Raw genomic sequence first — 23551 nt, 5'->3', positions numbered from 1 at the left:
AAGAGGATTCCATCCCCATTATCTGATCCATGCAAGTCAGGCAGGGAAAACAGGAACAACTGGCTTAGCTGCTCTTATTTCTGTGTGACAGGAACCTAGGGAAAACGCAGTCAGTGAGGAAGCATGAGGAGCTCCTCTGGGTTCCCTGGTGCTATCCATGACAGGGCATGGCCCCACTTCTTACCTGATGAACTTGCGGGCCAAATGCTCCACAAAATGATAGATTTCATTCCAGTGGTGCAGGACACTTCCCGACCTGGGGAAACAGGACAGGAGGTATCAGTGTAACGGCTGCTGCTGTCGTGTCCCAGCTTGCTGTTTCCTTGCACGTTGCCCAGCGAGGCAGTTGTTGTCTTGTTTTACACTGTCCGTGTTGTGCCCTTACAGAGATCTCAAACTAGAAATAGCATTTCAGGCTTAGCTTTGAAGAGCAGAATGATTCCCATTGGTGCAAGTGTTTGGGGCTACACTTGATGATAACACACAGCCACTGCACAGACCTTTAGCTCTTAAACCCTATGTGAGTGAAGACCTGGCTCTCTGCGCTGTGGTTTAGATTAACTCCATCAGCTCACACCATTCATAGAGTCATAGAATAGTTAGGGGTGGAAAGGACCTTAAGATCACCCAGTTCCAACCTCCCCTGCCATGGGCAGGGACACCTCACACTAAACCATCTCACCCAAGCCCCTGTGTCCAACCTGGCCTTGAACACTGCCAGGGATGGAGCATTCACAACTTCCCTGCACAACCCATTCCAGTGCCTCACCACCCTAACAGTAAAGAACTTCTGCCTTATATCCAACCTAAACTTGCCCTGTTTAAGTTTGAACCCGTTACCCCTTGTCCTATCACTACAGTCCCTAATGAAGAGTCCCTCCCCAGCATCCCTATAGGCTCCCATTACACACAGCTTTTAGCTCAAGTGTATTTAGAGACTCAAATGCAGTTGGAGGAACAGGTTAGGAAACTTCCAGTGCTTCCACTGTGCTGGAGAGCAGGGAAAGTGAAACACCTTCAGCCACATCTCAAGTGCTCTGGCTAATCCATGCACCCCTCAGCTAAAGGAGGACAAACCATGGACCACAATGGGATTGGATTGTTCTTTATGTTGTAAGAACCAGGAGAGAATTAGGTTCATTAGAATCTTTCAGCATTAAATGCCCCTTCTGGCATCAACATTTTTGTGAACACTGGAATATTAATATTGGGGGAAAAAAAAACCCTTCCTGGCACTGGGAAATCCATGTGTCATCACTTATTTAATTCATTGGCTACAACTAACAACATTTATAAGGAAATAACCACGAAAGCTCTGACAGAAACCCATTGAACTGCAGCCTGAGGAAGAAGAGATGAGCATTTGAGATGTTATTCTCCCTACACCTAGCTGCCATTCGCAACCCTTCAGTGCAAACCTCAACCTATGGTACCTTAAGCTCTTCTTTCTCTATATGACCAAAACATGTCCAAAGACAACCTCCAATGACATGCAATGAAGGCCCTTGCACAGGTACAAAGGCACATGGTCCATCTGGGAGAACAACGAACTCTCCATCACTCACTGCACAAAGGACTGATACCAAATGCACCTCTTTAACCTCAGAGGCACTCCTGTGCTGTCTGTGACTGTAAGGGACAGATTGCAGAGGAGACCTGGCCATAGGCAAAGGTTAACAGTGCTGCGTTGCTTCTTGGCTCTCCTTCCTGTCATCAGACCAGGACTTGAAACCATTACTTGTTCTCTATACAAACCTGTATCAGGGAGGACCAAAGCAACACCAAGCCTTGATAAACTCATTAAACCACACAGACAGTGGGAAAATTGGGATCTTATAACAGATGAAAGGGACTTGCTCTCAAACATGAAGCTAACTCCCACTGCATCCAACCTGATAGATCAGAGACACACAAAGCTCAGCCGCAGCTACAAATCCCTCTCAGGTCTATGGAATAACTCTGAGACAGGCACTGCAGTCCCACCAGTGCCACGTGGCCCATATAGTTCTGAGAACTGACCTGGGAAGTAAGTATTCATTGTTATTATATGGTGAGGCATAAAGGAAAACACTTGACTTATTGTGGCCTTTCAATTCTTAAAAGGGACCTGTAAGAAAGAGGGGGAGAGATTTCTAGCAGGACCTGTTGTGATAGGATGAGGGGTGATGGTTTTAAACTAAAAGAGGGAGATTCAGGCTGTTCTATGAGTCTATGGCTTTATAGCAGTGGTTACATAGGTCTCCAGAAGACACACGAAGCCAAGGCTTTGCTAACCATAAACAAGTTACTACCTCCTCCAATGAAACATGTACGTTGCTTTGGACCATATATCCATCTCTCATAAAAGGACACCTCACTGAAGTTTCACACATCTTCTGAACCATCCTTTGTCAGACACATGGAACCGAGACCCTTTCACAAGTATACCCAAACCACCCTTCCAGCCAGCAGGTAGGACAACCACACTACACGTCATGTTATGGGGAAACTCAGCTTTCAGTCCCTGTGGCTGACCTCTACTTGCAACCAGACACTGCCCTAGAAGCTGCATCAGCCTTTAAAAGGACGGTTATTTCTTCCCCTTTGAACTGAAGTTGATCATCCATAGAATGATTATTGCAGCAGGGCAGCTGGAATGAGATGCAGGCATCAGGTATGTGGGTTGTCACATAAAACCCTGTCATTTTCCATGGCTCTGGGAAGTCAGAAACCAGCATTTGCCAGGATAAAGCTGAACCCAAGAGCTCAGTTCAGGGCTGTGCCAGTCAACACATCAATAGCACATCCTCCTCGGGTGTTTGTCTCTGCAACTGTTGCTCTGCTGGGCAAGCAGTGCTTTTAGTTCTTCACACAATAAGCTTCAGCTCCTGCTGCACCTCCTTCCCCTCCAGCATCCTCACCCTGGTTTCCCATCAACAGTCCCATCTTTATGCCCTCTGGAACAAAACTCCCCCCATCTGAAGCTACAGCTCTTTTTCCATGGAGCCTTCCCAAACATCTATTGGCACACAAAAGGAACAACCTGAAGTTCAAGAATGGTGAGCACCTATTTTAAGGACTGATCTTACCATTGCTACAATCATCAAAACAAACCCTCTCTACCCCACAAAAGGAGGATGGTTCCTGCTTTCAGTTCCGAAGGCACTGAAGTGGGACAACTGGAATAGTCTACAACCCATTTGCTCCTCATCTCTACCACAGCGTGCTATAGAATGGGCCCAAAGTGAAGGCTCACACTTTGCTGACCGTAATAACTCCTTCTAGCACAGCAAGGCTTCCATCTATAACTTGCAGTCTACTTGCAGCCAATTTCTCCATCTAGTCAAGCCCAAGGGTATGGCTATAAATGCCCAGGTCTGCATTTAGAATTACTCCTCCAACACATAAACCATCTTCTGAAACACACTGCAGGCTTTTTAAAGTCTTCACTTGACCTAAAATAGACAAAAGCAATAGAACTAACCTTCCTGCAGTCAGCAGAGTGTTCACAAAAGCACCATTGGCTCAGTTACTCACTGTGTTACTCAGAAGCCCTGCGATAGAAGGCACTTGTCGCTTGTAAAGCCTCTCTTAAAGCAGGCCAAGAACTCAGAGTGGGACAAGGATTTCTAAAGCCTAACTCTAAGATAATAAAAGCCAAATTTAAAATCATTATCTCTTCATATTCCCAGAGAGGAACACGATAATCAGCAAGCCAGCACTTTGCAGCTGAATGCTTGATGCTAGAAACTTGCCATGTAAGAGGCTCATCTTGAGGATGCCAAATTCTCTTGCTGGAGAAAAACCCAGTAAATGGAAATTAAGACTAAGTAAACCATTATGGCTTTGACAAGAGAATGAGACATTCTGTGGTCAACTGTGCTGGCATTTTGCACATCTCAACTCAATGCAAGACTGACATTGACACTCCACATGGTTCCATGCTTCCAGACTGACTAAACCCTGCCCTCCTGCAGGTGCTTTTCTCCTGCTCCAGAACCCAAAGCTGCAGCAACCCAAACTCCTTATGGTGTCTTGCACTTTTTAGACTGCTCATTCTCCAGCCTCTCATTGCACCTTCTCAGGGTCCCCATGCTTTTCTTTAATTCACAAACCAGAAGAAAACAGAATCAAGCCCACAAACTCTTCCACAAAGACTTCACACCAGTTCTGTGCCCTGCACCCGATAGAGATACGTAAAGACACCCAAATCAGAGACTGATGCTGATGTTCTCCTTACACTCGCATAGCTTTGGACTCACTTCAAGAAGCCTCGGAGCTGTCAGAGGTGGCATTGACCCAAGAAGTTTTGCAGCATCTTTCTATTGAGGTCCTTAAAAAGAACACAAATGAGGCAAAAAAAAAGAGTGTTCTTTGTCTTTCCAAATACTTCAGGAGCAATTTGGAGACAGTAAATAACACGAAGATGTTTGATTCTTTGGGGAAACACTACTGTGCTGTGCCACACTCAACGGCTCACAAGAGATGCTGTCAAACTGGGTCTGGAGGTGCAGTTCGGAGCTGGATAAGCCTCTAAGCCCAACTGCAGCTCAAGAGCTTCCTTCTCTTACAGACTGGCAGTGGACACATCAAAACACAACTGACAGACAAGTAACCATGAGTGGATTTACATCTCAAGCAGTAGGTACAGTGCAGAGTGCTGCAGGTACACACTTGGCCCTGGGTAGAAGGCACCTCCTGCCAATCCTTTTGCCAAGGAATAGTTAACCTTAGATTTCCCACTGGCTAAAATCATATCCACAGGTCCTAGCAGGCAGGGATTTCATGGAATCACTGAGCTCCTTGCAATTGCTGCCCATAGCATTGGGAGTTCATTCACTCCTTTAGGCAACAAGCAAAGAGACACAAGAATGAACAGGCTTCTCCACCCTGCCCTGCTAGCACCCTGAGCCCTCAGCCGAGACAAAAGGAACACCAAGCCTCCCTATGCTTGCAATGGCCACTATCCAAATGCAACACAAATGTTGCTCTGGAATTGGGCTGTGATTCCAGAAAAACAGCCAAGAAATCACTGACTGGGTCAGTGAAGATCAAGGATGAGTTTGAATCTATTTCTGCAGACACTCAATTTTACCATTACCTACTAAAGGCCTGTATTTCTTCAGGTTAGAGCAGCTGGAATATCACTCTGCTCTGTAAGGGTCCTGGGGTTGGCTTTGCAGATGGCTCATATTTCCCATAGGAAGAGTCACCAGGATGAGAAGCAGTTCATACAGGTCAGCCTCCATGTCTGTCCTCTCTCCATCCCACCCTGGCCCTTATGGTCTTCTACACCAAGTGTAAATCTGGACTTAGTCTCACTTAAGTCCTGGTAACTCCAGCTGCTCAAGCTAGACTCAGACCCTAACCAACAGCCTCCCTAGAGCAGGAGTTTCACTTCAACACAAGTGGTTAAATCCAGGTCAGCTGTCTGGCTGAGCAATGAAGGGATCATTGGAAACAGCTTGGATTACTCGCTTTGTCTTGCCAAGGATCTTTCAGAGCCAAGTTTTCCTTCACACATACAAGTTTTCTGCACATGGGTATAAATGCCCACAGTAGGCAAGAGCACAGGAAGGAGCAGCTCTGACATACAGTGGATTCAGCCACAGCTTACTGAGAACACATCCTCATTGCTATTCCTTCCTCCATACCTGCAACTAAATTCATCTGGGAGCTGCCTCTAAATGGTCCATTGAGTTACTGGGTGACAGTAGGACACCCAGGGCTGGGTCATATCTTCATGAATGACTTGCATGGATGATGTTTCTGCAATATCAGCATCAGCAAACCCCAAATGTTTGGGTTTTTATCGGCTGCTTCCTTCTTCACAAGGGCCTGTATCTTATCGTGCATCCAGGCTGCACCATCTTCTGCCCTCTGTTCTGCTACCATCAGTCTATGGGAGCCTCGGTGCATGAAGCCCCTCAGCAGCACAGGAACACAAAAGGCTGGGGCTGTGCCATCTAGGACCAGCTCTCAGCAATTCTCCCTTGCCTTCCACAGCATCTTGGTCCAGCCTCCACTGTGAGATTCTCAGCACCCTGTGGGACTAGATCCCGTGTCACCTCAATAGCATACAACTGTACTCCAAATAGCATCCAGTTGAGTTGTAGCCCTACCTCCCTTTGCTTTTTCTGCAGCCAAAGCACAAGAGAAATGGATTCATTCAGTCTTAATCCATGTGAAGACAACTCCTTCAGCAAAACTGCATCCTTGCATCACTTTTGAATCATAACTCTGCCAGGCTGAGGTCCCATGGCCACAGTATGAGAGGCCCCTCTGCTCCTACCTAAGCTGGGTGAGAGCTCTTGGAAGTGATACCAGACATTCAAGTGCCCACAGGAGGCTACTGTCCCCTAACAAGCCTGTCTGGCATCATTCAAGCTTCGCTGGTGTTTGACACAGGCTGCAGAGCTTAATGGGATTATTCCTGAACAGCTGAATCCTGGATTTGCTTCTCCTTCGTGACCATAAGGAATGGGAGATTGGATTCAGGTCCCCTGAGGAGGGAGTTCCCATCTCCAGCTGCCTGCAGACAGCCGGGGGAAACCCAGTTTGCTTGGGACAGCGGGTTTGCTTAAGGAGAGCATCGCAGGAAGTCAGAGCATCCCTGGATGAGAGCAGCCCATAACACGTGCTCCTTCCCCATGGGTTACATGTTCATGTTGTGAAGCTTCTTGCAGCCCAATGTGCTTCAAGAGCCAGTGCTGGGACAAGGACCAAGCCCAGCACAGCAGCTGGAGCACATCCTACAGCAGCACGTGCACAGGGCACTAAATGGACTTGAGGAGTCACTAAACCCATGAGGCAGAAGGGCCAGTGGAGGGCTCCAATGCTGGTGGCTTCCAGGGCTGTGTTTGTTGTTTTTATTACTCCTTTAATCCCAGCAAGTAGGTTGCTCAATGCTTTCAATGGCTTTCATCCACCACCGAGACTCACGTTTCATGTTTGAGAACCTCAGTCTCTCCTGCCCTGGTGCCCTCTGTCACTTTTAATCATTTTGAGTCACTTTTAGAGCTATTTCAAAGAAAAGCAGTGAGCCCTGAGCCTGTTACTTCATAGTTTGCCTCAAGGCCTCTATAGGCATTACCTCACTGCATCCAGGACTTCTGAAATCAGCCTCTGACAACGGGAAGGTGGGAAACGCAGGCTAAAGAGCACTCAAGTTGTTTAGAACTTCAGCTGAGCCTTGAGGAACGACAGAGTTTTAAAGGTAAAGGATATGGGATAACCTATTCCACCACAGAAAGTCCCCATCAGCCTCCTCAAAGGCTGAACATCCAGGCCCATGGCATATTGTTCTCATGAGCAGCTTAAGCACTGTAACTCTCCTCCAAACCCCATTAGAGACCACGGAAACTTTTACATCAGTTCCTGTTCATTTCTGCACCAGAAAAATCCCAGAAATGGAAAACCTGCAGTTCTCAAGGCAGGATTTTTCGCTGGATACCTGGATGCATACACTGCGGTAAGCCTGCCTGCTTTAAAGCTTGTGCCAAGCCTCCTATTTCCACCCAAATAACCCCTTAAGCAAGGCTAGAAAGTGATGGCTTTTAGCAAGAGGACTGCCCAGATCTGGAAATCAGTGCCTGTTAAAACTGCATCGGCTCCCAGGTGTAACACACACATCCACCAGATGTGAGAGCCGCCAATCCTGCTTCAAGTGCCAGGGAAACGCATTTGAAGGACAAGCCATGCTCTGGCTTTGTTTGTTGATGTGGAGCAATAAGAGTATTCCAACTAATGGCTGAGCAGCCGAAGCAACACAATGCACTAGGCAGTTAGATCTTGCCACTGAAGAAAGCAGTAAGACTCAAAGCATTAGGACAAGCAGCACACTTCAATAGCCACAGTCTCAGCCTGACTTTTTACCCAGTATTTTGTAACAAAGTGTTATGGAATTCCAAGTCTTTTATGCTAAGGGAATGTGGGAGCTACTGCAAGACACTCCAGAGGATCAGAATGAGTGCTTTGGCAGCTTGCAGCTACTTTCCTGTGTCTGAAATCCATGGTTAATAATGTCAGTACCGTGGCTCTGGCATACACATTCTCCAGTATTCCCAGTCCCCTGGGGAAAAAACTCTTCTTAATCCAGAAAATGAGGAGAATCACTGTAGCTAGTACTGGCCTATTCTTTTCTTTTGTCCGTTGTTGTATTGACTTTCCAAAGCTCAGCACATTTCTATTCCATATTGCTTCATCTGGAATGCGAAGGCCTGTAAAGAGGCAAACTTGCCAGTGCCAAAAAGATGGTGCCATCAGAACTGGTGATGAAAAAAGTGAGGTAGGAAGTTATCTTCGATATAAACAGAATATGCAATTGATTAAGAGGAAACAAAGAGAATGTGACTCAGCAGAGCAAATAAAGGTCTCTTTAAATAGGGCTGTTTTCCATCACAATGGCCAAAGCCAGACCCTTTCAAAGGGAAGAAGACGACTCTCAGAGCCAGTGGTTACCTGGAAGTTGCTGCTTTAGAAGGCAGGGAAGAGTGTACGGAGCTCGGGAGCAAGTGGAACAGGATCAGACCTCCAGGCAGGAGCACTGCCTCCACCTTTTCAGCTATAGAAGTAACGCCTGCAACTATAGCACCCACTTCCAGGAGTGCCTCAACCTCCTCTGGCCATCGGGAAACCCGAGGGGACCATGGAGCTGCCCTTTCCCAACCACCCCTTCAAGCACACAACAAAGCTTCGTTACCAGCCCCAGCAACACTGAAAACAATCTGATTTATAGAGTCCAATGGCATTATAGACCAGACCGACCAAAGCAACAAAACCAAAGCCCAGAGCAGCAATTGGGAGTCTGGCAGGTCCCTCAGGGACACAGTGACTTCCACAAACCCGAATCCAAGGAAAACTCCTCGGGATCGGTATATGCCACCCCAGTGCATGCAGAGGAGAAAGATTTCTTTGCAAACAAAGTAGAACTCACTTACTTGTCGAGAATGAAATACAAATCAAATCCCCCGTAACAGGCAGGACCCCCGTTCTCTCGCTTTCCACCTTGTCCATCGCAGGCTAGCATAAACGTCGCAAGGAAGAGCCATTTGAAGCCAGATCTCAAGCTGCTTCGCTTTGCAATGGCCATTGTATCCAGAGAGGAGGAGAAAAAGAACTCTCTTCTTCCCGGGCTCCTTTACTTCACAGGTCTCTGCACAAAAGCCATCCACCGACCTCTTAAAAGCGTCTTTTACCCCTTAAAGCTCCACTCGCGGCAGTTGTCCTCGGGAATGGCGAGGCTTTCCCGTTGTTCCCCCTCGCACTCCTGGTCCTGGGGCTCAGGTTTCAAGATGCACAATGCTGGATTCCACTTTTGTTTTACTTAAAGGGACTGGAGCCTCCTTCGGAGCGGCACCAGCGCTGTGCGAAAGGAGCAGCAGCCTCCTGGCAAAACCCGGCTTTGTCACACGCTCCAGGCAACACAGGCAGGGTTTGAGGGTGTTTTCCCCCCCTTCCTCGGTTATTGTTGTTATTAGGAAGGATGGGGAGGTTTGGTTTTCAGGAGGGAAAAAGAGCTCTGAGAATGCCACCTCGTGGTGGGACCCCGGGCTGAGCAGGGTCTCTGGCTTTAAGCATCCCGAGCGCACCAAGCACCTACAGATCAGCTTTAGGGGCGAACAGAGCAGCGATCACACAGGGATACGTGGAGACGGCCTTGTTTCTCACATAGGCAACATCTGAGATCTAAAGGACCAAGAGCTCCGGTCCTTTATATATAATAAGGGGTCTGATTGCATACAGCAGTTAACAGGGGTTAATTAAGCTCCAGCTGATGCCCTTAGTGTGTGAATAGGTCAAGATCAGGTTGGATGGGGCTTGGAGCAAGCTGCTGTAGTGGAAGGTGTCTGTGCCTGTGTCAGAAGGGTGGAACTGGATGAGTTTTAAGGTCCCTTCCAACCCAAACCATTCTATGATCATCTAGTCACTTCTATGTGTCCATGGGGCCTTTTCTGAAGCCCACAGCATGGAAGAAGGCAGCTCTGTCAGTTTGGGGTACCTGTGGTGTTGCCGATAGGGGAGATGTAGGCCCTGACAGTGTCCTGTAGGTTCTGTGGGTGCTCACTTGGGTGTCTTTGATGGGGGGGCACCCTTAGCCTCACAGAGTCTGATCTGTGTAATGGCTTCTGTTCTCTAGTTTTCATGGCCCTTCAGGAAGCTGTTACAGCATCTGCATGGGTAATTGAGCTGTAGCAAATTGCCTGCAGTGCCCAATGTTGTTATCACAAACATATTATCACCGCACAGGAACTATTTCCCTATTGTCAGTATAGACAAGTCCTTAAATTCACCCCCTGTATCTCCAGGTTGTGAAATGCGCCCAGCGGAGCTACTGTGATCTACACGGTGTAGGACAGCAGACTTTGGCTGTGAGTTCCCATTTCAATTGCACAACGTACAACTCAAGGCTGTCACCCAGTGGCCAAGGAAGCGTTTTTCCTTCCCTGGATTGCTCCAAGTTTTCAAGGGATCCATATTTCATAGAATCATAGAATAGGTAGGGTTGGAAAGGACCTTAAGATCATCCAATTCCAACCCCCAATCATCTAGTTCCAACCCCCAATTCCAAAACTCATTTGTCCCTTACTTTTATCTGACTCTGCCCTGCTTTGATTTCACTTCCCTCTGCTGCAGCACGTAAAGCTGTGCTGCCTTATTCCCCTGGTGATGTTTGTTGCAGTACCTTTTTCACTCTGTGTATGTATGTAACACCTTCCTGAAGAGCAGTAGTCTCTGAAGTGGACAGATGAAACCCCATTGCTTGTAATGTACCAAATAGGAGAAAATATGGGGTAGGGAATAATGTTACCATAATCTAAGAAGGCCACACCATTGCTTTCCAGGTCTTGGGTTTCAACCTCTGCCTAGGAGCAAGGGGTGCAGTTAGATGAGCTTTGGTTAGAGCTGTAGGCAAAGGGCTGTGCAATAAAGCTACACACTTCTCAACAGCCTTCCCAGTGTTGTTGCATGTGTATTGCTTGTGTTTGCCTTTAACCAATCCCAAGCACTTGGCCAAGGCTGGAGCATCCTTGCAGCACCTCTGCAAGTGGGTTTTTTACATTCACTTACAGCCAGGCAAAGTTCAGCCCAGGTTATCAGAGGGGCATCTGTCATCAGTGATGCCTTTCTAACTGCTCCATTTGCTCAGATATTTGGACAGTGATTATTAGTGGTTATTAGTATTTGAGTAGATATTGAGCAGTAATTAGCACCCCGGAGACCTTAAATTGCATGAATCCAAAGCAATTCAGTCTAAGGTAACAATGGCTACGTAGAAACACGCATCTGTCAGCAATGAGCACACAAGCAGCACTGCTGAAGCACTGTTGGTTTAAATGGAATAGCAGGATCTTCTGCGGTTGTGTTTCGGGCTAAGGATAAGCACAGGCGCCAGCAGGAGGGAGCAGAGCTGTGCAGGATGGAGGATTTGGATTTACTGACTGCATTTCACCCAATCCTATGGGATTTAAAAATAAGGATTTATTTTTCCTGTTACCACAGGGACTGTTGGACCTGCAGTGTCTGACCTGCCCCTTACAAAGTGTTATAATCATGGAGGAGGTGACCATTCATCTACAAGGCAAGATGTTGTATCTTAACTGATCCTGTTCCTCCTTGAAGACTTTCATTGGAAGAGGTTAACTGTACTGACACATACTCCAAACTGGAGACTGGATGCAGTGATAACTGGAATACTTTTCCCTCCTCAGCCCCATCATCTTCTCCTAATCATGCTTAAAAGTCTCCTTTGATTGAGTATTGTCTATTGTCTTTGATGCTGCACTTCTTTTATAGGGCAAAATGCATAGAGGTATATGCAGGTGCAGCAGTGGTCTTTGGAAACCCCAAAGCAGCGTGTATCAGAGCTGACTTTGTGGCCATGTGCTCTCTGCCATTGAATGTCACCTGCTGGGCTACAGTCATCCCCTGCAGTGCTGGAGGATGGAACAGGCTGGAGGAGCTATAGTAAGACTGCTCTTGCTGTATTTGCTCTGCAGAGCTCTCAGCCCAGCAGAGTGAAGCCAATGTGTCCATCTGCTGAGAGCGGATGGTGTGGGAAGGAGCTAAAGGAACTTGAGTGATTCCAGAAAGGAAAGTGATCAGCCACAACAAACTGCTGTCTGTCTCTCTCCTCTGCTAGGCCTGATGTGTGCTAACCCACACATTCAGATGCTAACCCCTAATTCAGATGCTTCTGCCCGAGATGTGCCTAAGTGGACTCTGTGTCCTGCAGAACAAAGCCCCTAGGGACCAGTGTCCAGTGCAGTCACCTGGAAAACCCAAGGCATTTTGATGGAACAGAGGAAATCATCTTTGAAGTTTTGAGCAATAGGGACCTTGCCTTGCTAAAACCCCCTGTACCTGAGTGCCACTATCCATAGTCTTTCCATAGGAAATAACGGAGGACCTAGGAACAGGACAGCTCTAAATCCTACAAATAGACTTCTCTTCCACTAAAAAAGGCAAATTCCTTGTGTTGTTCCTCTTTCTTTCTACCTTTCATGCCACGTGAATGAAGACTCTGGAAAGGGAAAGTCTTAACTCTGCATGCCTTATTTGTAATGTACATAGGCTGACACTTGCCCATCTCTAAGGGCCTCTAAGGGCTCGGCAGGGGTAGGAGGGATGCAATCAAGGTATTGCTTTCTGTATGTGCCCCCAGCTGATAAATGGCATAGAAATGAGAAAGTAGCCAGAGTTAACCCATGCTAAAGATCTTTAATTGAAAGATATGGTCACCAGTTGATCTGTTTCAGCATCTGAATCATCAAGAAAACACTCTCAGAAGAGATGCCAGGGAAGAACAGTTTCGGGGTTGGTTTTGTGTAGCAGCTCTCGAGCATCTTGGTTCAAGAAAGGCAAGATTTTCACACATTTTCATAACCACGGCAGTATTTAAGGTCCACAGCATGCATGACATCAAGTGTAGTGCAAGATCCTTCATTGTATGTGTCTTGGGGTCCTATAAGAACAAGAAAACAGAATACCGTGGGCTAATACTGAAGATGGGTGCTCACTGCCAGCCCCTGATACCTGGCACACTGCACTCATTTTTAATTGACTTGATCCATCTCAAGCAGCAAAGCAAGCAGTGAGCAGGTGGAAATGCTGCTGTGTCAGAATGCACCATCCTAGGCCTGATCTGCAGAGCATCTTTCTCATGATAGGGTCTACAATCGGCTTGCAGTAAGGCTCTGAGTAATCTGCTGGTGCTCCAGGATTAACTCCTAGGAGTAAAACTCAGTTCCTTCCTATGTAATTGAAAAGAACTTCTTGTTTCCCCACAGTACAAGAAATCCTGTTTCAAATGATCAAAATATAGTCATGGCCTCACAGCAAGAGAGCTGATGTAGATGGGTCTCCATAGCAATAGCTGGAGTTCTGCAATGGTGTATCTTTATTGCTCTGAGCAATGCTTTTACTCATTGCTGCACTAGAAATACCTTCCATGCATCATCAAAAGATCCTTTTGTAGCCACCAAACACAGCTAGATCTGTACCAAAGGAAGGAATGATCAAAGATATGCTATTTATTATCCTTTGGGATTTGCAGTATAGAGGGACACTGGTGCACCCTATACTATCAGTGCATTATATGGTTGTGCTGGTTATGAGGCCCCGTCAGGCTTTCTTGTTACCAGAGAACCCTGTGAAGTATAAGTTATTAACTCCCAGGTAATGGGATCATTCCATACCTTACAAAACCTACAGGGAATGGAGCAACTTGGCTTAGTATTGTGAAACACAAGGATTTGGTGGGATTCCTTGGAAAACTTAGCAGCAGCCTGAAGGAGAGCAGTTCTTAGGAGCACCCTTTTTCTCTGCATTGGCATTAAAGCTGCAAACCCCTGAGCCAAAACTTAAGCCATCTTAAGCTTTACTAAAGGAGTAGCAAGGGTTTGGATCAGATCATTGTGGAGGTTGAGGCTCAACACTCTTCCAACCCTGATCTACGAAGACACCGATTTGTGTCCACCTCCAGTTGGAACAGCAGCATTTGTGTTACTCCCCAAGGAAAACCAAACAAAAGCCTGGATACAGACATTGTTCTTTTGCCTGCACTCACCCCGAACTTCATAAGCCATGTAGCTTGTGAGTCCGTTGCACATATTGGAGATGTCTGGGCCATAGGAGCTGAGGTCCTGGACAGGTCCCTTGACAATGAATGTGACCTCCCTTCTGTGTTGTTCTTCACCTTCCAGGACCTAAACATCAAATAACATCATTCAGCAAGGTCAGTGCATTTAATGCTATGTATATTCCTATTTCTGGAATGATGACTTAGCCTTGTGGACTCCTGTTCTGGCTCATGCCCTTAACAGGGAGGAATGGCTGCTGAACCCAGAGATGCTCTCTTGTTCCCTAAAGGAACATAGAGGTCTGAACGATAGCATCTGCAAAGCAACGTTCTGGAATGAAAATGCCATTTCCTATTGAAATGACTCAGAGCTATTTTTAGGTATTGCTATCCCAAAATAATTAATGCCATTGAAGGTTTCCTAATTTAAGCTGTTTCTTAGCAACCTGCAGACCTAAAGTTCCTCAGAGAAAACAGAGCTGGGAGGGGGGGGGAGTGATGCACCTACTCTTTTCCGTTGGGAAAACCACCCCCATGGCAAATTCCCAAGCCACATTCCTGTTCAGAGGAATAAAATCCTTCTACCTGTGAAAGCTCAGCCTCTCAAGAAAGAATAACCACAGTTAAGAAACAGCTTGATGAATTCCAGGGTAAAGACCCACATAGCGTAAGGGATGAATGGGATGAATGCAGGCTTTCGAAATGATGGTGGGATTTGAAAGCCCACTCCAATGTGCCTCCTCCTGCTGGTTAGCAAGGTGCTGAGATGAGCTTTAGTACAAGCAAGTACAGAGATGCACTTTAGTACAAGCAAGCCTGCAGGTACAGCTAGAGGTGGATGGTTTCGCTCAAGCCTGCACTTGGGTAACTCTCCCCTTTTTCTTCCCCACCCTGCCTTCTTGCCCTTAAAAGCCAGGATTCTCCTAAGGACTCAGCTCTCAGACTTCCAGGGAAGCCAGTGACTGCAAATGGCTCCTATGCTGAATGCTGCGGTGTGTTTTTAAATGCCTGTGCTAATTCTGATGGCAGAACTCATGCTAATGTGATGCTTTGAAAAGGCTCTGAAAGCTTGAATCTTAACCTTTTTTCCTGATTACTGGGTTATTTGTTCTTTCTCAACTCGAGTTGCTTAAAACCCTTTTTAGCCTGCAAAGAATTTGAGGTTATAATGAGTACCAAGCCAAAAGTCTCCAAACATAAAAGAATATAAAAAGATTGCCTGCTTTTTAAACCATCATTAAAACATGCATGCCCTCCACCACGAGCATCTGAATGCGGCCATTCTAACCTGTCAAAGGTTAATGCAAAATGTCACTGAAATGGATGCAGCTTCATAATCAATGGTGTGATCTAAACGGGTTTTAAGTAACTGTTGATTAAAAAGCTTTTTGCAAGTGGTGATACCTCTGTCATCTGTTTGCTTTGCACTGTTGTGCAACTCCACATGTAGCTACTCTTACCCTGTTCTCTTCAGTCAGGCTGCGAAGTGTGTCGAAACCAGGGAACTCTTCTCTGTTCATGGTGGAGATGAAGCAAGATCTGTCAGGCAGCACTTTGGTTGCAATAAAGCCCTGGAAAAGAAAGGTATTGACAACTAGAATTCAGTTTTTCAGTAATTAACATTGGAATAAAATCTGTATTAAAGTAATAAATGCCGGTAATTTCCACTCCAAAACTCAAAATGTTAAGAACAAGGAAAGAAGTCCTGTATTCTGGTCAGCTCTATCTTCTGATAAAGCAATTGCCACTCACGTTATCGTAGTTCCAAATGGTTTTCCATGAGCCATGGGTGCTCTTCTGCTCAATAGTTGCCACGTGCCATTCGTTGTTGAGGTTCAGCGTTTGGTAGCCTCCTTCAACAGCAATTTGGTTTCCTCCTTCTGGATTCGGAAACTACCAAACAGAATTAAACAACACTGTAAGACTTCCAAATCAGTCAATTATGTCCCCAAATCACTGCTGCAATAGAAGCAATGCTGCCAACAGGGAGCACCCAGAGTGACCACAGTGTTTTCAACATGACAAAGAATTAAGGCTGTGGCATTCCGGAATAGTTCCATGAATAATTCCTATATCTCACAATGGTCATCTGCTGCGTTTAAGAGTTTTATGTACAAAGATGTTTTAGGTTCATTTCCTCCAAAAGGATGGGGAAAGAAGGAAAGAAAATGCAAGGGAACATAGAAACAGCATCAATGGATGTGGCACTTGGTCCCTGTACTCACGTCTTCAGCAAGGGTTGGAGTCAACAAGACTCCGAGAAGGACGGCAGTCACAATCTGAAATGAAAATGGGAAACCAAAGTGTTACTGCAGGCCTGGCTGACAAACCTGGTCCTGAGAATCCTAATTCCTAATGTGGAGTTTAAGTGTAACCTGGATCTTTTTGGGCTGGCATACTGGAATTATGATAGCCCTTGCTTTCCCCTAGAGTAATGCAAAATAGACATGGAAAAAACTCCTTCTTTAAGAGGTGAATCTGCAGTTGCTTTTGACACTGTGCAGTAATACCCAGATACTTCCCTAGAATGAAGAGAAATTTCTCTTCTGGAGCATTGCAAGAACATGCTTGATCCATTAGGGCATTGCCCCAGTTCTGCAAACGCACTGATAAAAATGGACATGGATTTTAGCCTTCCTGCAGATCCTTACCCCTTCATCTGAGGAGATTGATGGAGCCTGAGTTGCTCACTCTGGAAGAGAAAATGCTCTCCAGATAATACCTTTTTGCTCTAGATAGGCACTTGCACTTTGGAGAGATAAAGGCAATGGCTTTGAATCAATTTGAGTTTATGAGGAGGAAAAGAAGCATGCATACTTACAGTGAGTTTCATCTTGACCGCAGAGCTGACGCTAGTGCAGGCAGAATGAGTGATGAGAACTTATATATGTTTCCAGAATCAGGTGTGGAAGGCTTAAATGTTGAAATACAATGATTTTGCCATTTGTATCCCTGTTTGCATGTTACTGAACATGGTTTCCTGCTCAAACTCCCTCATGAATATGGGGATTGTGCTTCTGCAAACTGGGACCTGATAATTATCAGGTAAGAAACCATTTGCAGTGGAAAATCAAACATGTCTTCTAGTAACCTTCTAGCTAATTGCTTTTGAAAATTAACATCAAACTTAAGACCAGAGATAACCTAAGGGGTAAAAACCCCAAAGCATTGAACTAGACAAATAAATAAGAGCCCTTGTACCTTCCAAAATGTACTGTGTGCTACCCATGTAACCACAGCGCCCAACGAAATCCATGGCCCGAACACAACATCGAACAACGTTTTACAATCCATAGGCAGTTCAAGCTGGAACATTCCATGGATGTGCAAGTCTTTGGGTATCTCTTTGTTTGACAACCATAATTTTATTCACCTTGTCTCCCACTGTTTTCCTTGGGGATACAAATACTGAAAGAGGCGATCACCCAGGGAGGTTGTGGAATACTCAGGGTTTAAGTCAAGTTGCTCAGCTTCATTTTGTGTGCAGCCCATGGCAGGGGAAAAGCTTGTAAAGTTTGAAAACTTGCTTTTTTTAACTGGAATTCAACATGTTATTAAAAAAAAATAAGACAAATGGGGGATGTTACTATATAAAACAATAAAAATTCCTTGGATGGGGAAAAAGCAGCTCCTTTCTTTCACTGGGTCAGTAGTAATTGGGTGTTTCCTGCAAGGTGTGAAATGTTACTGTAAGACACATGGTTAAGCTCTCCGTGGAATGAAAAAAGCTTGAAGTAGTATTAAGCATCACAATGTGTGGTGTTATAGTAAGAATAGGACTCTGCATCAAGTTAAAGTAGCTTTGTAAGAAACTGGACCTTGCTGCAGATGTATTATGTTTAATGCTTAAGGTAATTTTAAGGCAATTATATTCCATGTTTAGGGCACTTTTGACCTTAAATGAGAGGGTATTGGAGCAGGCATCAGTGTTCCCTGTCAAGGAGACCTGTGTGAGTCTGATTGAGAGTTATCCCTGTTTGCCCGCAGGGTACCACAGACCCTGCTCAGGTCAGATCCCTGACACCTTGGGCACCTTTAAATCATCATCTGTTACAGAACCTAGACCATGGTCTTCAAGAGCTCCAGAAAGACATTTCCCAGTGACAGGGACTGCAGTGACAGGGCAAGGGGTAATGGGTTCAAACTTAAACAGGGCAAGTTTAGATTGGATATAAGGAAGAAGTTCTTTACTATAAGGGTGGCAAGGCACTGGAATGGGTTGTCCTGGGAAGCTGTGAATGCTCCATCCGTGGCAGTGTTCAAGGCCAGGTTGGACAGAGCCTTGGGTGACACGGTTTAATGGGAGGTGTCCCTACCCATAGCAGGGGGTTGGAACTGGATAATGTTAAGGTCCTTTCCAACCCTAACTGGGATAAGTGAAGAGGGTGTTTGGGTTATCCTGGGAAAAGGCAGTCTAAGGTTGGAAAAGAAGAAGAGATTCTCTCCAGAAACCTCAGGCACATTGGATGGGAGCTTTAGTTAAATGCTGCAGCAGGATGCTTGCTTTTCTTTGGAGTTTTGCTTTGGTGTTAATGTCAGTTGACTCTTAAAGACCCCCTCAAAACATTTCCTGAACAGAACAGGCTTCTACATCTTTTATATAGAGCAACTCTTGACTGTTCCTCAATGGGTAAAGGGTCTCTTAAAGGAATTGCTTTCAATCCAATAAGAGGGCCCCTGAGCAAGGAGGGAAGAGATGAAGATGTGGTATTTTCTAGACAGAGTTACTGAAGTGATTGTCTTAGATGAAGAAACCAGCCCTTAGTTTGGGCCTAACTGCATTTTGAGTTGTTCAAATGTCCAACTTTTACTTGGTGAAGGGATGCTTTCATGCTTCCTGTGTGAAATACCTATAAAACATTAAGTACCACCTGTAGTCAGCTCCAAATGCAGCTCCAAGTTGCATTTCATATGCTTATTCTCTTATTCTGGGTTGATCAGAGCAATAGAGCATCTGTCTCTTTGTAATTGCTTAGCACCATTTGCTTTTACTCTGATTAATAATTGCTTAAGGCAGCATGTGAAATCTCACTGGGAATGATAGGGGATGAGGTTGAAACGCCCACATTGGGGTTCTGTCGGAACACTACTTTAGCAACTTCTCTTGGGAATTGCTTCTTTTTCTGAAAGGGTTTGTAAAAACACAGCACAGACCAGTGTAGGGTGATGATAAATTTTACTGAGATACAAGAGCAGAAGAGACAGAGGAATGATTGAAAATGTGATCAAGAGCGGGTTATCGGGGAGGAAAATCCTGTTCATGCAGATGCTGGTCTAATCCTTCAGGAATTAATGACAGTAATGGAAAAGCTGTTCATTAACCTTAACTTTGAAGCATGAAGCCTCTTCCATAACGAAGTTTGAGCCTGAAAGAAAAGGAAGAACTGATTAGATTTGCACTGAGAGAATAAGTGAGCTGCATCTCTCTCAACTTACACCACAAGCAATGGTTAGTGCCATCTTTTTCAACAAATCTAAGCTGTATATTGGGGTTTGAACCTCAAAGATGTGCTGTGGCAGAACCAGTGGTAGTGAGGTATTGTATGTGCATGAAGCTGCCGAAACAATTGAGGCTTGTGTTAGCAGCCAGAGCCCAAAGCCTGGTGTCCACGTTACATGCACAAGGATGACAAATCTATTGCTCTTCCTTAGGTATTCATTCCCCCATGTATAAGGAGCCATAGAAAACCACAGCATTTCAGTGAGGAGCTTGCACATCTTCATTCCCTATTTGTAACCTCGCTGCTCTTTGTTTTGGTGTACAAACACTGTTAGTGCATACTGACCAGCAGCTGGGTAAGCCAGGTAAGAGGGAACCCCTCTGCACAGGGCTTGAATGCGTTTTCCATATGGGCGCAAGCTTTGGAGCCTGTCTCTTGAGATGAGGAGGCGATTCTCTCTGGGTGGAAGCGGGCGAGGGTCAGATCCCTGAGCAGCAAAGAGACAAGCCCAGACATCAGCATTTAGAGACAGCAAGGATGGAGCTGAGTCTCTCTGCACAGCTTTGAACATGGATGAGGGGCTCCTGAAGTGCAGCTTTTGACATGGCAGAACCTTCAGAGTGACTCAGCTTTGCTGAGAAGCTTGTCTTTGGTTCTTGGAGCCTTTCCTGCTCTGTGTGTAGGGAACAAGGACTTTTCACAGGTCACTGATCAGCTTTCTCACTGCTTTCATTCACCCTCCTACCTGGTTGCCTAGAGGTGGCTCAGGAAACCCGTCATCAAACAGGAAACTCTCGTCCATTTTAGAGATGATGCAGGTGTGTTTTGACAATACCTTGGTGGCAACATAGCCCTATGGAAAGAAAAGAAAGAACTTTTTATTGCAAGCAATATACAGTGAAAGAGGATTGCCAGAGAGAAGCACTGATTTGAAGAAGAAATAAAGCTTCATACAGTAAAAATAATAACAGCGAAAGAAAACAGAGCTTTTTCAATGATATTGCCTAGGTAAATGTGCCATTGAGGCTGACAAAGGACTGGTAATGGGTAAATTGCTTTATCCATACCACTTTGTGCATGAGGTTTTACACTGCTGGAGTCGGGTGTAGGGATTCTCAGCTACAAACATCAGCGCAGCAGAAGCACTCAGGGGGTTCAATGAGAACGTTTTGAAGCATCTCCTATAGAATCTTGTCAAGTGTTATTGAAGCTCGGGTGTTTCGGACAGACCTTTTTGCTGTCTCCCATGGGGTTTGCACTACTGGGGCACTCACTCACCGTCTTCACATCCCAGACTGATTTCCAAGGGTCGGAGCCCTCCTCTGGGTAGATGTTGTCCTCTGGGTCATAGAACAAGCTCACACTGCGGTGCCCCTTGAGGTTTCTCTCGCTTTTCTGGGTTTGGGAACAGATGAAAAGAGGTGAGGATTGAGGACGGTGGGGTTCTGTTCACCCTAAGCCATAGCTCCCATAGCCACCTTTTGGGAAGCGGTTGCTCTTACAGATCCCATTAAAGGCAAGGTGTTTTCTGGCCTGAGAACTGTTGGGTCAAACCTGACATTCAGGCTTTATCTAGACCTGGTTTTCACGTGTCTGCAGCCACCTTACAAAGGCAGCCAAGCTTTAACACTACTGCTCTATTCCCCCCATAGAGATGTGTGAAATGCTTGTTTCACTGTCCCATGGGAGAATGTTCTTTAAGCTGGATGCTGAGTCAAGCTTGTAAGAAAAAATTCCAAGGAAAGCAAAAGAATTCCCTGTTGTTCTTTCTGCAGCAGGAATGTGCAGGCAGTGGGGTCTTTATTTCACTGTATTTTGTGGTCACATCCTAATATTTGGGGTTTTGTGCTTACGCTTATCTCAAGACAGGCTTTGAGTTCACGCCTAGCAACTGCCTTGCTTCACCTCAATATATCAAGCACTTCCATATCATGTATTTTTATACCAAATATCTTATTTGGTATCAAAACAATGCGGTTTCCTGCTAAGTATCAGACTTCAACATACACCCTCTTTTTCAGAGACATCTAAAAGCCACTAGTTCCTGTGGCAGCAGTGTATGATCACAGGTAGCTCCGTACTTACCCTGTGAGCAAGAGCTGGCGCCAGGAAAACACCAAGGAGAGAAGCAATCACGATCTGAAATGAACATTCGAAAGTCACAGCACTTTGACATTGGGAATGGTCATCTGGCATCAGGTTATTTGCTGTTATAAAAGCATTCTGACTTCCAGTTTGCCTTTGTGCACCTGCTCGCATGTATCTGAAGTGGGGTCTGGCTGAATATACAGAAGGCTTCTTTTGTTAATGATAACTTCTCTTACCCTCAGTAGCATACTTCTGCATCATTTCAATAGAGGGTTGTAAAACACTGAACTCCTTATAGAAAGAGGGCTGAAATGCTCCATTTTAGGAGTGAACTTTAGCTTTCAGACCTGGAGCAGATGCATGAAAGGTCCATGTGCACCTATTGCGAAGGGTTGGAATCTGGGTGCACAGCACAGCTCTGTACTCAAAACACAGCAGAAATGGGGTTTGAATATAATAGATCTCATGCCTCTGAATGCAGGACTAATCGTGTAAGGGTAGAACAGTCATTTCTGTTACAGAAAATGAAGGGTTAAGCACTTTCTCACCCACTTACAAAATACTATAGTTTCAGTGACTCACATGCTTGTTGCTCAGATTTGTCAAAACTGCTGCTGATACCTTTTTGAGAGATTTAATACCCTTGTGATGATAAATTCTTTGGTGATAATTATTGTGAACAATCCTCTTGGAGACAATCCCTCCAATATTGAATTAGTCACAAGCTCCATCTACTTCAAAGGAGGATTTTAATGAGAAGAATCCAAGTGTGACTCAGAGTATTTCTCACTTACAGTTTGGGATTTATCCTGCTGTAAATATCCTGGCTTCAGAGTCAAGCACTTGGAGTCTTTCATGTCCCATGGTGCTTCCCCTACACTGCAGCCATGCCCTAACTTTATCAGACTTGCTGAGACTGACTTACACCTGAGTTGTGAATGAGGGAATATTGCCCTTGTAGCAGAGCACTTCTCTCCTTCACGTTTCAGTATGCACATGGAGTGAAATCCCTGCCAAAAGTGACATCCCACCCCTGCTATCCCAACCCTTTTGGCATCATCCCTCTGCAGCCCCTGCACAAATCAGTGCGAGTCAGTTCAGCACCAAGAAAGACTCAGAATAAAGCCATCCATCCTTACCCATTTTATGAGAAAAGTGGTGCAGATACTTACAGTGACCTTCATTTTGGTGGTAGGCGAGGTGAGATCTGCTGGCAATGCATGTGTACTCTTTTTATACAGTAATAGCCCAAAGTTAAACCATCCACGGGCTTTACCCTATTGGCGCGTGCCCTGTGTTCACAGAGTTGTGCCGGGCTTCCTGGGGAAGTGCTCTGATAAGAGGTTTGATACCAACCTCAGGGAGTTCATTATGTGCAGGAAGGCGAAAGGAGCCTTGTCATGGTCGGTTCAATGTGGTTTGCAGTAACTTGTAAATGGGGAAAAAAATACAGGACCTGGAGAATAGATGCCTAATGAAATCCGCAGTGACGCTTTGTGTCTCCAAAGGACAGGAGGCAAAACACCAGGTGAAGGGCTCAGCCTGATATTGTATCTATAGCTGATACCAGCTTTTATATCAACGGAGGTGCTAACCATGCTGTGCCAAATGTTAAGCCAGTCCCTGGAAATCATAAAGGTGCTCTAAATCCTAGGAATTACCAAGTTCTTTTGTTACCTGTCTGAGCTGGCTCTGTTTGGATCTGCTTGTGAGTCCTTAGATGCAGCCTCTGTGTCTTCACAGAGCCTCTTCATGAGAATAGGACCTGATTACAGACTAAGGGTTAACACCAGAAAGGGACCATAAGCTAGAGACAGCAAAAGATGAGGAAGGGAGGAGCAGTAACAATGAGCATTTTATGTCACTATTATTTCAAAGGAAATAATAAACTAAGATCATATATATATATGTGTACCTCCTCAGATAACATGGATTTGTTTCTTTGTGCCTGTTACAGAAGAAG

The 23551-nt window shown here is 45.4% G+C and overlaps 3 protein-coding genes across 4 annotated transcripts in view; all 3 read right to left on the bottom strand.

Moving 5' to 3' along the window:
- Window positions 1-9425, bottom strand: part of ANTXR1 (ANTXR cell adhesion molecule 1) — a 75473-nt gene extending 66048 nt beyond the window's left edge. The window contains exons 1-2 of the mRNA XM_061348215.1: window positions 8919-9425; window positions 185-256 (exon numbers count right to left, since the gene is read on the bottom strand). Coding sequence (XP_061204199.1) covers window positions 185-256; window positions 8919-9070 — 224 coding nt within the window. The 5' untranslated portion in view covers window positions 9071-9425. The remainder of the gene's footprint in view (window positions 1-184; window positions 257-8918) is intronic.
- A 3296-nt stretch (window positions 9426-12721) lies between these two features.
- Window positions 12722-16901, bottom strand: GKN1 (gastrokine 1). Its single transcript, XM_061348160.1, has 6 exons — window positions 16881-16901; window positions 16285-16338; window positions 15812-15952; window positions 15520-15630; window positions 14048-14186; window positions 12722-12943 (listed from the first exon to the last, which is right to left on the bottom strand). The coding sequence occupies exons 1-6, from the start codon at window positions 16890-16892 to the stop codon at window positions 12849-12851; spliced, it is 552 nt and encodes a 183-aa protein (XP_061204144.1). The 5' UTR covers window positions 16893-16901; the 3' UTR covers window positions 12722-12848.
- Window positions 16902-19279: 2378 nt separating this feature from the next.
- On the bottom strand, window positions 19280-22842 carry LOC133209504 (gastrokine-1-like). Of its 2 annotated transcripts, XM_061348159.1 has the most exons (6): window positions 22761-22842; window positions 21586-21639; window positions 20779-20895; window positions 20246-20353; window positions 19846-19987; window positions 19280-19425 (listed from the first exon to the last, which is right to left on the bottom strand). In XM_061348159.1, the coding sequence occupies exons 1-6, from the start codon at window positions 22770-22772 to the stop codon at window positions 19349-19351; spliced, it is 510 nt and encodes a 169-aa protein (XP_061204143.1). In that variant the 5' UTR covers window positions 22773-22842; the 3' UTR covers window positions 19280-19348. The 2 variants fall into 2 exon arrangements, with proteins under 2 accessions (XP_061204143.1, XP_061204141.1); XM_061348157.1 differs by lacking the exon at window positions 22761-22842 and having other exon boundaries at window positions 21586-21717.
- Window positions 22843-23551: the final 709 nt, after the last annotated feature.

The sequence above is a fragment of the Neopsephotus bourkii genome, unplaced genomic scaffold (assembly GCF_033783945.1).
Source record: "Neopsephotus bourkii isolate Nb327-2 ecotype Australia unplaced genomic scaffold, CSIRO-AGI_Nbou_v1 NB_346, whole genome shotgun sequence".
In the NCBI taxonomy this organism is placed as follows: domain Eukaryota; kingdom Metazoa; phylum Chordata; class Aves; order Psittaciformes; family Psittacidae; genus Neopsephotus; species Neopsephotus bourkii.
The sequence above is the reverse complement of the archived record's forward strand: the minus strand, read 5'-3'. Positions and strand labels throughout refer to the sequence as shown.